Source organism: Heteronotia binoei, chromosome 5 (genome assembly GCF_032191835.1).
Source record: "Heteronotia binoei isolate CCM8104 ecotype False Entrance Well chromosome 5, APGP_CSIRO_Hbin_v1, whole genome shotgun sequence".
Lineage (NCBI taxonomy): Eukaryota > Metazoa > Chordata > Lepidosauria > Squamata > Gekkonidae > Heteronotia > Heteronotia binoei.
In genome coordinates this window covers 72,981,280-73,002,032 of record NC_083227.1, presented here as the reverse complement: position 1 = coordinate 73,002,032, position 20,753 = coordinate 72,981,280, and the positions used below count along the sequence as shown (strand labels likewise).

Genomic DNA, 20,753 nt, shown 5'->3' with positions numbered 1-20,753 from the left:
AGAGATCCTACCCTTTCTCCTCAACCAGGCTTGTATGTTTCGGATTTCCCCCCTTCAGTTTCCTCTGTGCAGGCAGATAACTTATTAGAGAAAGATTCTGACTGTTTTCCTAATGCATTGTTTATTTCTGCAGATCCCCCATTATACCTTGCAAACTTCCTAAACTTGCAAACATTTATTTTCTGTTAATTAATTTTAAAAAAATCTTTTGTTTAAGAAAGATTAACCCCCCTAAGAAAGATTAACCCCCTTCCTCTCATTTTTTTTGTGTTGGTTTGAGTTTAACCTTGGCATATATATGGTTATGATCTCGAATATTTATTTATTATCCTCAAATACATGTGTTTGGTTTGTGCTAGCAAGGGGAGGCCTTTGCACATTATAGGACCATCATATGTACAGCAGTTTGGATAATGGGTTCCAGTCCAATGTTATGGAAAAGATTCACAATACCACTGAAAGCTCCTAAGGAAGTTTGATTACCTTACAAGCAAATAAATTATTTGTAGCAAATGCAGTTTTAAATATTAAAGCCATATCAAAAGTTAGTGTTAAAAGGCACAAAATCAAACTGATGTTAAATATAAAAAATAGTATAATAACAAAACAAATATTTGGCAACAATTGGTAGTCTTGTAAAATAACACAGAGAAAAATATAGTATGTTTGGGGTAAAGAAGAAAAACGAGGAGTGATTTAGAAATTTTAGAAAGGGTTTAGAAATTTTGGGAAACATATCCTGCTAGAGAAAGTTCTTTTGCTCAAGTGCAACAATAGTTCTTTTGGGATTATGTAGTTTAGAAGATAGTTTGTTTATTCCTTTGCATAAGGTGGTATGCCCTCTCCTCAAAATACCATCTTCGGACCTGGCCATATTGGCAAACTAGCAGCCGGTGTCAAACTTGCCCTTTCTGGGTAAAGTCATTGAAAGGGCAGTGGCAGTACAGTTACAGGGATTCTTGGATGACGCTTCCATTTTAGACCCATTTCAGTCCGGCTTCTGGCCAGGCCATGGGACAGAGACGGTACTGATCGCTCTCATGGATGATCTCTTGAGACATCTGGATCAGGGCAGCTTGGCAGTGCTGTTGTTGTTAGATCTGTCGGCTGCGGTTGACACAATTGACCACCAGCTTCTGTCCCGCTGCCTCACCGACGTGGGGATTCAAGAGTCTGCCCTTCAATGGCTTACCTCCTTTCTCCAAGGTTGGGGACAAAGGGTGGCTATAGGGGAGCAGTTGTCCCAGAGGCATCCCCTTGTATGTGGGGTCCCTCAGTGGGCAGTCCTCTCCCCGATGTTGTTTAACATCTACATGCACCCCCTTGCCCAGATTGTCCGGAGATACAGGCTGGGTTGTCACCAGTATGCGGATGACACCCAGCTCTATCTATTGTTGGGGGGCCAGTCCAGCCATGCCCTGGAAGATCTGGACCTGGCATTGCAAGCCATAGTGAAGTGGCTCAGGCAGAGTTGACTGAAATTGAACCCAGCGAAGACAGGGGACTGTGTCTGAGTCGCAGTGGCCTGGGTAGGGAAATCCCCTTGCCGGCCTTTGATGGGACGCTATTAGTGCCAGCATCGAAGGTCAAGAGCTTGGGGGTGCTCCTGGAGCCTTTGCTGACAATGGAGGCCCAGGTAGCAGCCACTGCAAAATCCACATTCTACCATCTTAGGCGGATAAGGCAGTTGGTTCCATACCTGGAGCGTGACGACTTGGCAACAGTGATCCATGCAACGATCACCTTGAGAATAGACTACTGTAATACCCTCTAAATGGAGCTGCCCTTGACTCAACTTTGGAGACTGCAACTGGTGCAAAACGCAGCAGCCAGGTTGTTAATGGAGCTACCTGTATGAGAGCACATTCAGCCTGTGCTGAAAGCATTACATTGGTTGCCTGTGGCATTCCGAATTCGCTTCAAGGTGCTGGTTATAACCTTTAAAGCCCTATATGGCCTGGGACCTGTCTACCTTTGGGACCGCCTTTCCCCATACATACCCCAGAGAGCCCTACTTTTGGGGTCTCAAAATCTCCTTAAGATCCCTGGACTGAAAGAAGCTCGATTGACCAGCACTAGAGCCAGACCATTCTTGGTAACAGCCCCCACTTTGTGGAATGCCCTCCCTGAAAACATCAGGGCCCCGTGGGACCTGCCACAGTTCCGCAGGGCCTGTAAGACTAAACTTTTCAAACTCACCTTTAATGGTTAGGGGGAGGTGGCTTTAATGGTTAGGGGGAGGTGGCTTCAGCATCGACAATCTCACTGAATTAATATAATGGAAAACAGAAGCTTGCCATCTTGGATTTTTAATATATATGGAAATGTTTTTATAGATATAATTTTAATATGTTTGCTAATGTTTTAAAACTGTTGTTAGCCGCCCTGAGCCTGTTGTGGGGAGGGTGGGATATAAATCTGATAAATAAATAAAATAAGATGGTTCTACGGTTTAGGTAGCCAGTAAGATTAATAAATGTCCACAAGATTAGGTTGTCTGAGTCCACATCTGTTAGATTAGAACACGGTGATGCATTCCCCCCCTCACCCCCGAAAGGTGCTGAAATGTCCCACTATGTAACTCACTTGAATATTCTGCTTTAAACTAGCTGTCAGAGATAGGTCATCATTAGTGGAGTAACTTGGAATTAGTTCAGATCATGATTGCAGAATTCTTTTTGGCCTATAAAACTACACCTCAATATAAATATAAATAAAATTACTTCTCTGGAAAATGTATTGATTGAAGTGCGTATGGTTTATTCATTTTGTAGTTAGAAGAATAGAGATATTATTTTTGTTTTTGTGGAGAATTGTGAATGCTTTCAACAAAAAAGCCTTCTAAATCAAATTGATAAACGATGGGCATTGAGTCCTTTTTTCTGTTGGGATTATACATTGTTAGCAAACACCATTTCCTGGAATTTCCATGTGTATGAATTTTCCTTGTATGGACTTTCAAAAAGGCACAAAATACTCTAGTATGATGGGAAAGGTCACTCAGCATAGGACGGGTTAAGAAGAAACACATTGTTCCTGCATTAAGCATCAGAAACATCTATTGTTATGGCTCAGCAAGGGGGATATTTTTAGAAAAACACATAAAGAAAGGAACATTTGGTGTCCCAAGATTAGATTTAGGCTACTATTAAAGCACATTGTACACTTTTGCATACAAAAGGCAACATAAATTACCAAAATAGTTGTTACTAAAAATAACGTTGTGTTGTTGCAGAATTCTATCTCTTTAGTTTTCTTTGAAACTGAGCATTCAATATGTTAGGAGGTTAAATATCTCATGCATATTTACTATCAACAATAATGAAACACTGTCATCCATGCTTATGCATTTTAAAAAACAGAGATAATGTACATTCTAAATGAAATCACAACTTACCAAAACCGCAAATTTTCTTTAAAAAGGCTGGGGAAAGAAAAAAAAATCAGTTCAATCTTAGTTTCAATAAACATATTTTATGATGGCTTCAATTTAGTTCAGTCTTAATGACCATCTTTTATGATACTCTAATATGAATTTTCTTGTACCTTATATCTGAATTGATTCCTTCCACACAAATAAGATACATGATAATTTCACTATCATTTCCACTTATTTTTGTGTCTAAAATAGCTATTCTGGATCTGGAATCAGAACCCGAAAGTCCCTTAGAATCCCCTGCAGATCTGTTTCAACCACTGGGCCATTATGAATGGAATTTTTATGATCATGGTAAGTATGCGCTAGTAGGTTCTTAGCCTGGAGCCTGTGAATCCATTACTGCCAGGAAAGGATATATCATATCACTGCAGTTTCCATCTTCCATTTTATTTTTGGTCATGATAAGTTGATACTGGACAGCCTTCAGGGATGTGTGGGCACATTGGACATATGATTGGCAAGCTGATTGATTCCAGACTAAGCTGTCTCAAGGGAGAAAAGAGCACAGGGCATATCCTTAGTATTTCTTCCCTCTCAGAAAAGAATTTAATGTAAGGCTATCATAACATTGGTCACCTTATTAATTCTTGGAACCAAGTCATTTAAACATAAATCTAGTTCTTTCTTCATAAAGATCTCATTGCCATGGTTTCTTTCATGAATTCAATCCAGCTGTCAAACCATGATTTGGAGACAGGAGCCACAAACTAGGGATGTGAAAAATAATAATAATAAAAATTCATGAAATTTGGATTAAAGATATTCATGGGCAAAAATATTCAGGGTTCAAATATCCCCAAATATCAGATTTGGGAGATATTCAGCTATTCAAATGTATGGCTTCATTATACCTTATGGGCCACTGAAGTCAAAGGCAAAACATTGGTTATACTGTAAGGGAACTGGGGGGGGGGGGGGAGGAGTTTGAGGGAGAGGCACCAAATTTGCAGGACAGCTGCAGGAGCTTCTCCCACAGACAACCATCAAGTTCCAAACAGATTGGACCAGGGGGTCCAATTCTAGGAGCATTCTAGGTGCCCCCATCCCACCAGTGTGTTACACCTCAACTAACTTTTTATTGGGGAATATTAATATTTCTTAGCTCAAAATGGTGAGTCTATCAAGTGTTCCCTATGGGCCATTGAAATCAATGGCAAAACAAAGGGTATAATGTATGGGGGCTGTGGGGAGGGAGTTTGAGGGAGAAGCACCACGTTTTCAGGGCAGCTGCAGGAGCCTCTTCCCCACAGAACCCCCAAGTTCCAAAAACAGAACCAATCTCTAGTCTGGAGATGAGTTGTAATTTCAGGGGATCCTCAGGTCCCACCTGGAGGCTGGCATCTCTACTTACAAAGTACAAGGAGGTAATCCCTTCCGAAGGAAGTTTTGGTTCTGGAAGACATGTGAGGTAGTCTCATGTGATCTTGCAGTGAATCTTTTCTTTGTTCCTCTCCATTCAGCAGTTTCTTCTTATCCCAAGAAAGTTGATAGCTATGTGGATTGGGCTGCTGCATTGGGGAGGGAGAAGCAGGTGAAATGCTGTCCTGCTTATGTATCAATGACACTTATCACAGAGAGAGGGGACAACCCCAGATACACAGGAATCAGAAGGGACTACTGGGACAGGGGAACATAGGAAAAATCTTCAGTCTTTGTACTGATGGGTTACAGGATACAACCCAGAGGCAGCAGGAGACAGACACCACTGTGAATTGGCTAAAGCACTTCAAGGGCTCTCCCCTCCACCCCGAAGATAACATATGGGGCAGCAGATCTGCTATCTTACCAGAATGTTTTGCCTCCACATGTTCCTCCTTTACCTGTAAATAATTTTTTTAAGTGCCATAAATCTCCAGTGTTCTACCTTCCAAGAGGATCAGCCCAGAAGTACTGCCTTTGAAACATCTCACTAGGTGGAAAAGTGGGAAACAGATATTATGTCCATACAATCAGAGCAAGCCAGCACTGTCTTAAAAAGTAGAATTTGAAACTACAGTTGGAAATGACTGAGGAAAATTCTTTTAATTCGTGGCACATTCCCAGTGTCCAAGCCATGATGGTTTAGCCCTATTACACACAAACATCTTACAGCAGATTTTCAGAGCAGTAAGCCTTTCATCTTGACTTTGGATTCTGTGCCTGCCTTATGCACCATTCATTTTCCTCTGGTGTATTAATTATGCAGCTACAATTTTAAAACATCCTTTTCTAAATAGGGGTGGAATGTCACTTGTGCAATTATGCAATTGTCCTATTGCAGCTGAGCAGTAGCATCCAGCAAACACTTTCCATTTAAAACTTTATGGTTCAGATTTTATGCATGCATTTTAGTGTTAATTTGTTGAATGAAAGAGAACAGAAAGGAATGTAGGCAAAGGGTGTGTGTGTGGAAACTGATGTTGAAACTGACCAGACTTTTTTGGAAACTGACAAGCAGCTGTGAAGCTCCATTTTCCATATTGCTGAGCACTATGGGATTCTCTACTCTGTTATTGGCCACTGTGAAATATGAGAGTCACATGATCTCATAATATGGGGAAACATCTTGAGTGTACAGAATGCACAGTAGAACTCACTGACACTGGCATTGCAAATTGTGATCATTGGCAAAGTGTGTGTGTGCGTGTATATGCCTGTACAAAATTGGCTGCAACGCCACCATGCTTTGCACAGGGTTGCAATTTTTCTTGGGGAGGAGTCCTCTGACAGAAGCTCTAGAGAACTTTTTTTAGTCTTATGCCACTAAACTGAAGGGGGAAAATGGGGTATTTTTGCCAAGGCCCTAGTGCAGCTGCATAATAACACTAATTTCCTATCCTTCCTTGGAAATTTGTGTGGTTTTCTCTTTATGATTCTCTAATTCACATTGATCATGATCCTGACAGTTTTTTATACTCTATCCTGTGTGGATTGCACTCTGTCTTCTAGAGTGATTCTTAAATTCATTGGTTTGCAGAAGGCCCATGTGGCTCATCCACAATTTTAATGTTAGGCTTCCAAAGACTGCCAAAATAGTTCCTCTAAAACTTTGTTCACAAAAGCATTAAAGAGAAATATGCTTTTAAAACTTTGGCTTCCCATCCCAATGTCTCTTTCTCTTTGCATTTCACATCAATTTCATTCCACGCTGATGATAATCCTGTTTTGTTTGCATACAGCTCTGAAATCCTTGCTTTTTGCACTGGGGACAGTGCCATTTACCTCCTCTCTGATTCCCCTTTCAAATCAATACTAGCAGGGAACTAAACCTCATGCAACTGTTCCTCAGTGGAACAGGCTTCCTTGGGAGGTGGTAGGCTCTCCTTCTTTGGAGGTTTTTAAACAGTGGCTGGATGGCAATCTGACAGCAATGTGAATGGGTCCTGTGAATTTACAGGGGGATGGGATCTGTGAATTTCATGCATTGTGCAAGGGGTTGGACTAGATGACCCTGGAGGTCCCTTCCAACTCTATGATTCTATGAACTTCTTTTAAACTACTCACCCCCATCATTTTAATGTTTAAATTCTGTGATCTGAGACTAGCAATAGTCTCATATCACGAGACTCATACCGCTTGACAAAAAAAAAATAAAATTTAAAAATGAGGGGGAAATGGAGCTTGTACACAATGGGGGAGATTGGAGAAAGGTGCAGAATAGGCGGAACAACCTTGATGTGAGCAAGGCAGTAACCTTCAAGGGGCAGCAAAAAGGCAGAGGGGAAAATATGAGGGAATCTGTATGCTTTTGAATTACCTTCAGCTTTGACCCAACCCAAGAAGAAAATTGGCACAAAAGCAGTCTCAGAAAACCTGGGAAAACAGTGACCAGAAAGCAAATTGAGTGCTGAAGGTAAGAAAATTAATGCAGAACAACAACCCCCCCAATGGATATGTATGATGAAAGCGAGGAAAAACACCCATGCATAATAGACCTTAGCACAATGTAGAAAAGAAGTAAATAAGAATGATAAACCCATCTCTGTAGACAATAAAGTGGGAAAAATCTACACTATTCATAATGTTACTGTTGTATATGCAGGGCTGGAATTCTAGCAGGAACTCCTTTGCATATTAGGCCACACATCCCTGATGTAGCCAATCCTCCAAGAGCTTTACAAAAAAGACCTTTGTAAGCTCTTGAAGGATTGGTTACATGAGAGGTGTATGGCCTAATATGCAAAGGAGCTCCTGCTAGAATTCCAGCCCTGCATGTATGTATGTTTATTATGAACCAGGATTCAAAGCTCAAAATGAAAAAGTTGTCAAACTATTGCATTTATCTTTGTAATGAAGACTTTTGTCTTCAACAGACAGAGCTGTCAATTTCTCTTTGGAGCAGTCTCTTGGAGAAAAAATGGCCATACAATTTGAATACCTTTCAGCTAGTGCCCCATGAAATACTTAAGGAGAAAAGTCTATGGAAAATGTTTTGCTTCATTCCCCTACGGGACCCTGGCTGAAATCTTTCTGAGATAAAGGCCTGAAGTACCATCCTGCCGACTGTTCTATATTGTCTGCTTAAAGTAAAATATGGCTAATATTAACCTGTCTTTCAGAATATGCCTTGCATTCACAAATCTTGTTTCATACCTCCAAGTCCCTAGAATACCACTGAAACTAACGGATTAAAACCAGTGGTGAATCATGTGCCATACTTTCAGTTACTATGTTTTTATTTGCATACCAAAGCAACTCACTTGAAATGAACAGAGTAAAAATGGGATAGCAAATTTATAATCCGTAATGGACACACTTTACATCACTACCAGTGTTTTAGGTACATAAGGCAAAAGTAAAATATCTTCTCCAGTCCTGGAAAAGAGCAGGACATTTGCAAAATATCCTATTTGAATGTTTTAGTGATTAAAAGGTATACTTCTTCATAATGGCCCTCTATCATTTTGCAGATAAAATCATGTCGCTCCGCCAAGACCTGCCTATCACATTGGATACAATATGGGAAATTGAGGCTCCATGCCTGTCTTCTGGTTTAGTGTTGGGTCACTTCGACCCACTCAGCCTGGAGGAAGTCAACGGAATTCTCTCTGCTGCTCGCCCAACAACTTGTGATTTGGACCCTTGCCCCTCCTGGCTGATTAAATCTTGCCAGAGGGAGCTTAGATGTCCTTTACAGGACATCATAAATAGATCCCTCTTGGAGGGGCACTTCCCAACACCTCTGAAAGAGGCTTTGGTCCGTCCCCTCCTAAAAAAATGTATAGCAGACCCGGCCGAACTGGCAAACTACCGACCGTTTTTAGGTAAAATTATTGAGAGGGCAGTGGCGTTGCAGCTGCAGAGGTTTCTGGATGACGCTTCCATCCTAGACCCTTGCCAGTCTGGCTTCCGTCCAGGCCATGGGACGGAGACAGTGCTGGTCGCCTTGGTAGATGACCTCCAGCGGCAACTGGATCAAGGTGGCGTTGCGGTACTGATGTTTCTAGATCTGTTGGCGGCGTTTGATACAGTCGGCCATCAGCTACTGAACCGCCGCCTCGCCGACATAGGGGTTAGGGGATTGGCCCTACAATGGCTTTCCTCCTTCCTCAAGGATCGGGGACAAAGGGTGGCAATTGGGAGCGGTCCCAGAGGTGCACACTAGACTGTGGGGTGCCCCAGGGAGCAGTTCTTTCCCCGATGTTATTTAACATCTATATGCGCCCCCTTGCCCAGATTGCCCGGAGGTTTGGGCTGGGTTGTCATCAATATGCAGATGACACCCAGCTCTATCTGCTAATGGACGGCCGGCCTGGCTGCGCCCCAGGGAATCTGGATCAGGCACTGCAGGCTGTGGCAACTTGGCTTAGGCTGAGTGGGTTGAAGCTGAACCCAATGAAGACAGAGGTCCTTTGCATGAGCCACAGTGCTCTAGGGAGGGAAATACCTCTCCCGGTTTTCGACACTGCGCCGCTGAAAGCGGCATGCCAAGTCAAGAGCCTGGGAGTTCTACTGGAGCCTTCACTATCAATGGAGGCCCAGATAGCAGCCAGTGCCAAGTCAGTGTTTTTTCATCTGAAGCGGGCAAGGCAGTTGGCCCCTTTCCTAGAGCGTCGGGACCTAGCAACAGTGATCCATGCAACGGTCACCTCAAGACTGGACTACTGTAATGCCTTCTACATGGGGCTGCCTTTGTGCCAAACCCGGAAGCTGCAGCTAGTGCAGAACGCGGTGGCTAGGCTGTTGGTAGGACTCCCGAAGTGGGAGCACATACAGCCAGGGCTGCGCGAACTGCACTGGCTGCCAGTTACATACCGGGTTCGCTACAAAGTGCTGGTTATTACCTTTAAATCCCTATATGGCCGAGGACCTGCCTACCTGAGGGACCGTCTTTCCCCATATGAGCCCCAGAGAGCACTGAGGTCAGCAGGGAAGAACAAGCTGACTATCCCTGGGCCAAAGGAGGCCAAATTGCAGAACACCCACGCACGGGCCTTCTCCATCGCAGCTCCATGCCTATGGAACCAGCTCCCGGAAGAGGTGCGGGTCCTGCGGAGTCTTGACCAATTCTTCAGGGCCTGCAAGACCATCCTTTATAGGTTGGCCTTTGCAGATTGTTGATTAATGATCACTGAACAAATGGATCCTCCGAAATGATTGCCCCAGGGATCTTCGCTATCATGTAAACTGACAGAATAGCGTCAGGAACACCACAGTTACTGTCAAGTTATGTTAAATGTATATTTAGAATGGTTTTTAGATAATGTTGATTTTAATGTTTTGTATAACTACTGCATTGTATAATTTTATGGATGTTGTTAGCCAACCTGAGCCTGCTTAGGTGGGGAGGGCGGGATATAAATAAAATGTTAAATTTTATTATTATTATTATTACTCAGCTTGGCTACGATTAGAAGAAAAATGGTAAAGGTCAGAGAAGATGCCAATTTGAGGGTGCCTGTCTGTCATCCTTTACATGCCTAATCCAAGTGTAGAATAGTTTCAATTGAATACCAGTGTGAAAGGCACTGTGAGATTTCTCCCCCAAACTGCTGTGATATGACTTTAATCAAATAAAAATGGGTATCCATATTTTGCCTATGTTTTTTTCCTTAAGAAACTATAAAAGTTCAGGAAGCTAATTTTGATTTATTATTTATTTTGGATTTCTGACTTCCGGGGTTGGAAAATGGCGAGCTGAGTTGCTTTTCCTAACGGGGGCAGGTTGGGACTTCTGTTCAGGGTAGTAAAAGGCAAATCAATGCCTTCTGCCAACATTTCTCAACTAGAGAATTGTCCAAGATATGCACAGATACTTTGAGGAGACTTACCTTGGCTGAAAGGGAGTCCCGGGGGGGGGGGGGGCTCCTTTGAGGCTTTGAGGGATCTCCAGAGAGAAGTTGCATATTCATCATCTGCAGAAGTTTCCAGAGTCATCAGTTTGGCATAAGCTCGACAGGATCCAAACCTTCTTTTACAGTTTTAAACATCTAATCTACAAAGGACTGGTGTTCATTTGGATAAACTACAGAAAAAGGTACTGATTGCTATCTCTTCATTCCAGGACTAATTAAAGTTAAATAAAACAAAAGTAAAAGGTGGGAGTTGGAAATACTGAAAGCCTGAAAGGAGAAGAAGATAAGGGGCTAAATTTGAACATTGTAAACTTAAAAGACAGTGTTAAAAGAAGAAAGGAATTTATTGTTAAGTCTATCTGTGGTTGAGGAGGCAGCCCCATCGTTACAGATCTGCAGCGTTCAAAGTAAACACAGGAAATACGTCAGATATCGTGAGATTTCTCTACCAGTGAAATGAGATTTGAAGGCAAGAAAAGCAGGAAGTATTGGAGGAAGAAGAAGGAAGTCAACAAAGTAAACAGCCTACTCTAGGATTATAATACCAGAGAGAAACATTGGTGGCCATTGTTGTTGGGAGAACTAAGTTTTAACATTGTTTTTAAAGTGACTGGGATATTAAAAATTGGTGGAGTTAACAGATTTGGCAATTAAAAAAATACTACTGTTGGATAGTAGATAAGAAGACTTGAACTGGTAAAAGGGAAAAAAAGATTTTTTTTTTAAAGTGAAGCAAAAGTTGCGACCACCATTTTGGGAGAAATAAAAGCTTTAAACATTAATATCTGAGCCTGGGAGGCTCAGAGGACAGCGAAACTGGGTGCATTGGAAAGGGCAAGCTTCACTTTATCAAACCTGATGGTTAAAATTTAATTTGGTGAGATCAAAACTTTTGATCTTTTTTTACATGTCAGACCCTAAACAAACTCGTGCTAGGTCTGCTCCAATAGAGAAAATGCAAGCTAATTAGAGGCAATGGAAGCTAAGATAATGAGGGGAGTGAAAGAAATCATAACTGCCTCTAAAAAAGAAATAAGAAAGGATATTGAGGACTTAAAAAAAAGAATTAAAAAAAGAAATAGAGGATCTCAAAAATGACACTGTGGTAATAACAAAGAAAGTACAAGAAGTGGAAGAGAGAGTGAATACACATGACTCCACCTTGTTAAAATTACAAGAAAAAGTGACAATTCACGACTGCAAACTGATGGAAACTCAGATCCATCTGAGAGGTGTACCTGAAGATGAAGAATCAGACCTGAAAGAATACATAATAAAATTAATTGCAGAATTTTTGGAGGAAGATCCTGAAGGGAATAGAAATATGTATGACTATATGTCTAGAGTAAATTCACTCTATGCAAAAAAGAACAATCTGCCAAGAGATGTGGTCATAAGATTTATGACAAAAGAAATGGTGGGAAAGATCATGAATAAAAACTTTGAAAAGTCATTGATAGTGGGAGGAAGTAGAGTAAGAATTATGAAAGAACTGCCAAGACAAGTGCTAACTGATAGAAAGGCATATAAAAATTGACAGAAAAATTACGTGACAATGGAATGAGGTACATATGGATAATATCTGAAGGTTTGAGCTTTGAACTTCAAGGGAAAAGGATTACAATCAGAAATACACAGGAACTGCGTAGATTTTATGAAGAAAATAAAGAATTTTACCATAATGGATTATAAATTGATATCTTGGAATGTAAATGGACTAAATTCACCACAAAAAAGAAAGGCAACGTTTCATTGGATAAAAAAAACAAAATTGTAATATAGTATGTTTACAAGAAGTGCATATTAGACAAAAGGATTATAAATTTCTGTGGAATAAACAATTGGGACTAGAATTTTTTACATTGGCTGAACAGAAGAAGAGAGGAGTAGTCTTTTATATTAAACAAGAATTAGACCCGAAATTGGTATTTAAAGATAAAGATGGAAGGTATATAGTGGGAGAAATTACTTTGAATGCCAAAAAAAATTGTTGTTGGGACTTTATGCTCCAAATGGTGCTAAAGACATTTTCTTTAAAAATATTACACAACATCTTGATGAAGTGACTTATGAGCAAATTTTATTGATGGGGGACTTAACGGAACAATTCAGAATATGATAGATAGATCTGGGAAGAAAAAAAATGATAAAGAAGGGAAATTGCCAAAGTCTTTTTTTTGAATTGGTTAAACAAGAGAGTTTGGAAGATATATGGAGGAAGTTTAATCCTGAAGTACGGGACTATACCTTCTTTTCAGCTCTTTCTCTAGAATTGCATGTTGTGGGATACTAAAGATTTGGGACTTATAACAAAGAAAATAGAGGTATTACCTAAAATAGGAGCTGATCATAACCCAATAATGTGGATTACAAAACTGTCGAAAAAAACAAGAAGATGGAGATTAAATGAAGATTTACTACAAAATAAAGAAATAGTGACATCTCTAGAAAATGAAACCAAAGCGTACTTCCAAGTAAATGACAGAGAGGATATAGAATTTGAGACGGTATGGGATGCCTACAAGGCAGTAATGAGGATTACTAATAACATTGAATAATAAAGACAAGAGAGCAAAAGATAAACAGATGTTGGACATTCAAAATGAAATTAAGAAAAAAAAGGTGAATTAAGGAAAAGGCCAGGAAAAAATAAAATTATAAGGGAGATTACAATATTGCAAGCACAAATGAGACATCTGTTAAATAAAGAATTGGAATGCAATTTGAAAAAATTAAAACAGAAATCTTTCGAGGGAGCGAATAAACCTGGAAAATATTTGGCCTGGCAATTGAAGAAAAAGAGAGAAAGTAAAATTATTAATAAAATTGTGGCTGATGGAAGAGAGATGGTGGATCAAAAAGGAATAAAGAGAGAATTTTTAAAATATTATGCTAAACTATTTAAAGGTGTTAAAGTAAAGAAGGAAAAGATGGAAGTGTATTGGCAGAAGATTAAAATTGCACCCTTCACTGATTATATGGAAAAAGTTTTGAATGATCCAATTGAAAAAATAGAAATTGAAGTAGCGATTAATGCAATGAAAATTGGAAAGGCACCTGGACCAGATGGATTTACGGCAACATTTTTTAAAATGTTTAAAGAAGAATTAATACCGAAACTTCAAAAATTAATGAATGTGATAAGAGTAAATGGGAAAATACCAAATACATGGAAGGAAGCGGTAATTTCGTTGATTCCAAAGGAAGATAGAGATGTCACTAATGTAAAGAATTATAGACCAATCTCATTATTAAACAATGATTATAAGATATACACAAGAATCTTAGCAGAATGGGTTAAACAATATCTAATAAACTTTATAAAGGAAGACCAAGCGGGTTTTCTCCCTAAAAGGCAAATCAGAGACAATATTAGAACTGTTGTAAATATTGTAGAATACTATGAAAGACATCCAGAGAAGGAAGTTGCATTATTCTTTGCAGACACAGAGAAAGCTTTTGATAATTTGAATTGAGACTTTATGTTTGCAGTAATGGAGAAAATAAAGTTTGGGAAAAACTTTATAAGAATGATAAAAGCAATTTATACTAAACAACGTGCAAGGTTATGTATAAATGCAGATCTTACAGAAGAAACGATAATCAGCAAAGGTACAAGGCAAGGTTGTCCGCTTTCACCATTGTTGTTTATAATGACTCTTGAAATCTTATTGTTGCAAATACAAGATGATGAAGAAATTGAAGGAACGAGAATTAAAGGATTTTCCTATAAATATAGAGCATTTGCTGATGATATAATGTTTATAAATGAAAATCCTATGCAAGTAACACCTTTGTTGTTAGCCAAAATACAAGATTTTGGAGAATTGGTGGGACTTTATGTTAATAAAGAAAAGTCAAAAATTTTGTATAAAAATATGCAAGCAAGTAAACAAAAGAAATTGCAGAGATTAACGGGATGTGAAGTTACCCCTAAAGTAAAATATTTGGGTGTGGAAATAGCAATGAAGAATATTGATCTGTTTAAAAACAATTATGAAAAGTTATGGCGTAAAATGGACAAAGATATGATAAAATGGAACAAGCTTAATTTGTCATTGCTTGGTAGAATAGCTGCAATTAAGATGAACATTTTGCCGAGAATAATGTATTTGTTTCAAACTATTCCGATTGTGAAAGACAGTAAACAATTTAATAAATGGCAAAGAAAGATTTCAGAATTTGTATGGGCTGGGAAAAAAACAAGGATTAATATGAAAGTTTTAACAGATGCTAAAGAAAGAGGAGGATTTCAACTACCAAATTTAAGATTCTATCATGAAGCAGTTTGTCTAGTGTGGATAAAAGATTGGATGACGCTGTTGAATAAAAAACTTTTAACATTGGAAGGTCATGGAAATAAATTCGGCTGGCATGTGTGAGGAAAAAACCCCTTACAGAAAATTGTAATCACCAGCTTGGTTGCCAGAGCACCTGGAGAAGTGACTCACACACATCTGGCCAGAGAGTGTGGGTAAACCTATCCAGGAGCAAAAGGGACTTATGCAGTACTAGCAGCCATAATGCTACAAAGGCACTCTAGACTGGTACAAGAGTGCCCACCAGGAGAAAAGATGGTTTCCCATCGTTCCATATGATGTCCATCCCAGCCATAAAGTGGAGGAAACTGCGCCGCCAGGAGCTATCCAGGCGAACGGTTTTGAAGTTCTGACCATGGAATCCACCTTGGAGGGCTAACACCACACGCAGCTATCTTCCTACGAGGCTTGACTTCATTCCAGCGAAGTGGACGGCTCACGTACACACCAGATGTCACTGCAAGCAACCTACCCACCCCAGGAGTGGTTAATCGTCCAACCGCCACTTTCTTTGTTTGACAGAACTCAAGACAAAGACTAGCGCCAAGGAGAAGACAGAAGAAGAGGAAGACCATCTTCAGCCAGAGCTAAGTTTCTTTGTGTAAACCGGATGTTACCTAGGCCATGATTTGACTCTCTATTGTCACCCTTTTAGATAAGTCTAATAGTCCCAAGTATCTCCCCACCCAGTAATCTTCTCTATTCTTCTCACCAACTGTCATTTTGGAGCCTCCCCCTGGTCCATTTCAACCTGAAAGTTCACTCAGGTATCCAGGATCCAAGCAACTCCATTGGTCAAGAGCAAGTACCCAATTAGGTGCCATCAATGAACTTTCTATTGGTTGTCGCAGTAGTCCAGCCCTTATTGTCACTGCGAAACCTCCCCTTTTCATGAGGTCATGCATCAGCTGACCACCTTCCTCCTCCCTCGTACCTCCCATCCCCTAAGGGCTGAAGAGAGTCCTTATAATCTGTGGACTAGCTACCCACAGGTGTGCTTCTATCAGTATCCCAATTTTGCTGCATAGATCCATCCCTGATTCCTGATGAAAAATTAATTTCGAAAATCTATAAGTTACTTTTAAAATGGTCTACGGAAGATGAAGTAGTGAAATCTCAAATGATGGTGGGCAATTAATATAAATAAAGAAATACAGATGGTCACATGGGAATATTTGTGGAAGAACTCTATAAAACTCTCAACATGTCAGAGTATTAAAGAAAATTGTTTTAAGATGATGTACAGATGGTATATGACTCCTAAAAAGTTGGCAAAGATGAACAATAAGATGCCAGATAGATGTTGGAAATGTAAAAAACATGAAGGTTCTTTCTACCATATGTGGTGGACTTGTGAAAGAGCGAAAAAGTATTGGCAGATGATTCAACAAGAGATTTCTAAGATCTTGGGATACGAATTTAACAAAGTTGCAGAGACTTTTCTGTTGGGATTACAAATGGAAAAATTTCCAAAAGAAGATAGAACTATAATTTGGTACTTGCTCTCAGCTGCTAGGACATTGTATGCGCAGTTGTGGAAGCAAGAAAAAATACCAGAGAAATAGGATTGGATTGTAAATTTATAACATGGAATGAAATGGACAAGTTAACAAGAACCTTAAGAGACTATGATTTAGAAGTATTTAAGATGGAGTGGAAAAAGTTCAGAAGATACGTAGAAAAAGAGTGGAAAATAAAAGAACATTGGACAATTTTTGATAATGACTAAGTATAAGAGGGAGGAGGATATTAATTTTGGTTCTTATTAATTAAGGGTACCTTTAATATTAAGATTTTAAGTATATAACACCAGCGGAGGTCAAGTAACGGGGGGAGGGGTGGGTAGAAAGTAATATATGGGATAGATATTAAAAAGTAATTATTAATGATGTAAGAAATTGAAATTTATTACCTTATGTTACTAATAAAATTGTTTGAAACACCATTATTTATTTTGGATTTCTATCCGATCCTCTTCACAAGCAGGCTCAGGGCAGGTTAACAATGAAGTTAAAAAAACAGTTAATCGTCTTAAAAACAATTATGCAATTTAAATTGACTAAAAGATGGCAAAAGATAAATAGTAACTAGATGTAAGCCCTTGAGCTGGGCAGATAGAATGGAGTCAATAGGATTACATAATATCAGTGCTCCATATGAGCAGATGGATGGACAACGTTGGGCAATGTTGGCAGGGAGGCCAGATGATTGAGTGCCAACCACCTCAACCAAAGGCCTGGTGGAAAAACTCCATTTTACAGGCCCTGCAGAACTGCAACAAGTCCTGCAGGGTCCTCATCTCTAGAGGGAACATCTTCCACCAGGCAAGTGCCAGGCCAAAAAAAGCCATAACCCTGGTTGAGGCTAAGTGGATATCCTTTGGGTCAGGGATAACCAGAAGATGCTGTTCAGCAGAGTACAAGGCTCTCTGGGGGGTATATGGGGAGAAACGGTCCCTTAGGTATGCTGATCCCAGGCTGCTCAGGGCTTTTCAGGTTAATAATACCACCAGCACCTCAACTGGTAGCCAGTGCAATTGGCAGAGCACTGGCTGGATACACACCCACACAGATGTCACCATCAGCAGGCGCACTGCTGCATTTTGCACTAGCTGGAGTTTCTGGGTCAGGTTCAAGGGCAAACCTGCATAGCGTGAGTTACAGTAATCTAACATGGAAGTGACTATTGCATGGATCACTGTGGCAAGATCCCGAGCAGAGAGATAAAGAACAAGTTGCCTGACCTGCTGTAGATGGTAAAAGGCAGACCTAACAACCATGGTGACCTGGGCCTCCATTGAAAGCAAGGCATCCAGAATCACCTGCCCTGCCGGGGTTACCCCTGGATTATAAGCCTCCTCCCCTGCTCTCCAAAAAGCTGGAAGCAGGGTGGGGGGGTGGGGAAACGGTGCCGTGTCTCTCCCTTCCTCCGGGTCATAAAGACCCCCCCCCCACCGCCGGCCTGCTATTCGCTCCAGTCCGGCCTCCCTTCGCGAAGTGCATGCTGGGACTCGTAGTCCTTGCATCCTCTCTGGCTGCCACAGTTGTCTCCTCAGGGAGTCTGGCCGGCGGAGGGGGGAGCTCCGCCCCCAGAGGACCATGTGTGTTTCTACCTCCGGAGGCTTCAGTCACTGATTGAAAGGCTTCCTCTTGGGATGGGGTGTCTGTGTTACTCTGAAGAAGTTGGCAGCAACTCGTGAGTAGAGAGGCCAATTCCCCTTCAGTGTTGCCAGAAATGGTGGTGGGGGGAGTCTGCTGAGTACTTCATTATTCTCTAAGTGGAGATCGATTCTCATAGGGTATAATTGGGAAATGATCTGAAGGTTTCGGGGGCTCTGGGGGCACTGTTTTTTGAGGTAGAGGCACCAAATTTTCAGTATAGTATCTAGTGACCCTCCCCAAAGTATCCCCCAAGTTTCAAAACTATTGGACCATGGGGTCCAAGTCTATGAGCCCCAAAATAAGGTGCCCCTATCCTTCATTATTTCCTATGGAAGGAAGACATTTAAAAGGGTGTGTGATCCCTTTAAATGTGATGGCCAGAACTCCCTTGGAGTTCAATTATGCTTGTCGCACCCTTGTTCCTGGCTCCACCCCGATGTCTCCTGGCTCCACCCCCAAAGTCCCCAGATATTTTTTGAATTAGACTTGGCAACCCTAGGATCACCCCAAGGTTTCCTTGTCAACTGTGCCCCATCAAGGGTCAGAAATCTTACACTCTCTCAGCTCTCCAATTTCTCATTTGTGCTCTTATGTGGTTGCAATTTATTTCTAAAAGATCATGGGAACATGGATGTCCTACAAGCAGCCTTTCACCTGTTTGGATCCTTACTTGGTACATACAGGATAACGTAATGTGGGATCAGGATGACAGTTCTCATTTTGAAATGAACATCAATACTGCAAGGAATTTTCAGCATTACCCTTTCTTCAGTGAACATAAGCAGGGCTTTTTTTGAGCGGGAACACAGTTCCAGCTGGCTTGGTGCCAGGGGTGTGGTCTAATATGCAAATGAGTTCCTGTCGAGCTTTTTCTACAAAAAATCCCTGTGTGAAACAGTGGTGATGTCAGAGGGTGTGGCCTAATATGCAAATTAGTTCCTGCTGGGCTTTTTCTACCAAAAAAAGGACTGGATATAATTAAATCATTGGAAATAAATACTAATTCATCTTTAAATGCTTCTATTAGGAAAGAAAAAAGTAGTTCTGCCTCCAGAGGTGATGCGAAAGCTTAGTGAGCAGAGAAATAATCCTGTGTTTCTGGAATGCCGGTAAGACTGTCATTGTTTTACTGTTACAGTGTTTTAAAAATAGCTTCTTCTATTTCTAGCTGCCTTGGAACCCTATGATGCAGGATAGAAGCCCTTTATATAAATAAGTAATTAAATTTTGATAGCCTGATATGGACTTACATAGCATAGAGCACACCAATATAATAATATTTAGCATTTATGCCGTTCAGGGATCCCTGTGGTGCCACTGAGAGCCAATGTAGAGTCACCAGCCTTCAGGGGCTAGGCTTCCCAATCCCCAGGTCCCAGCGGGGGATCCCCTGGTTTTACAGGCTTCCCCCCTCCCCCAGCCAGCTGGCCGGCGGGGGAAGCTCCACCCCCACAGCCATTATGCACCTCCAGGAACGATTCCCATAGGGAATGATGGGGAATTGATCCGCGGGTGTCAGGGGCTCTGGGGGGGCTGTTTTTTGAGGTAGAGGTGCCAAATTTTCCCTATAGCATCTAGTGCCTCTCCCCAAAATACCTCCCAAGTTTCAAAAGGATTGAACTAGGGGGTCCAATTCTATGAGCCCCAAAAGAAGGTGCCCCTATCCTTCATTATTTTCTATGGAAGGAAGGCATTCTAAAAGGTGTGCTGTCCCTTTAAATGTGATGGCCAGAACTCCCTTGGAGTTCAATTATGCTTGTCACACCCTTGCTCCTGGCTCCGCCCCAATGTCTCCTGGCTCCACCCCCAAAGTCCCCAGATATTTCTTGAATTGGACTTGGCAACCCTATCAGGGGCCTAGAGAACTTTTGGAATTAAACTCATCTCGAGAATAGAGATCTGTTCCTATGCAGAAAATGTTTTGGAGGGTGGACTCTATGGCATTATACCACAATTGAGGTCCCTCCCCAAACCCTGCCCTCCCCAGTTTCCACCACTTAAATCTCTAGGAATTTCCTAACCCAGAACTGACAACTTTAGTGTCATGGCACTTTAGGGTTGCCAAGTCCAATTCAAGAAATATCTGGGGACTTTGGGGGTGGAGCCAGGAGACTTTGGGGGTGGAGCCAGGAGACATGGGGCGGAGCCAAGAACAAGGGTGTGACAAGCATAATTGAACTCCAAGAGAGTTCTGGCCATCACATTTAAAGGGACAGCACACTTTTTAAAATGTCTTCCTTCTATAGGAAATAACAAAGAATAGGGGCACCTTCTTTTGGGGCTCATAGAATTGGACCCCCTGGTCCAATCGTTTTGAAACTTGGAGGGTACTTTGGGGAGAGGCACTAGATACTATATTGAAAATTTGGTGCCTCTACCTCAAAAAACAGCTCCCCCAGAGCCCCCAAAACCTCCAGATTAATTCCCCATTATACCCTATGAGAATTGATCTCCACATAGGGAATAATGAAGACGTTTCCCTCTCCTCCTCCCTCCCCCCCCCTTTCTGGCAACTGAAGCGAGGGACTGGCCTTTCTACTCACGAGTTGCTGCCAGCTTC

At 41.1% G+C, this 20,753-nt stretch overlaps 1 protein-coding gene across 2 annotated transcripts in view; it reads left to right on the top strand.

Moving 5' to 3' along the window:
- The window catches only part of SSUH2 (ssu-2 homolog), a 66,079-nt gene that overhangs the window by 6,176 nt on the left and 39,150 nt on the right, over nt 1-20,753 (top strand). Inside the window, exons 2-3 of one of the 2 annotated variants that reach the window (XM_060238276.1) lie at nt 3,632-3,730; nt 19,221-19,302. In XM_060238276.1, the coding sequence (XP_060094259.1) occupies nt 3,632-3,730; nt 19,221-19,302 (181 nt within the window). The remainder of the gene's footprint in view (nt 1-3,631; nt 3,731-19,220; nt 19,303-20,753) is intronic. The other variant, XM_060238277.1, reaches the window with a different exon arrangement.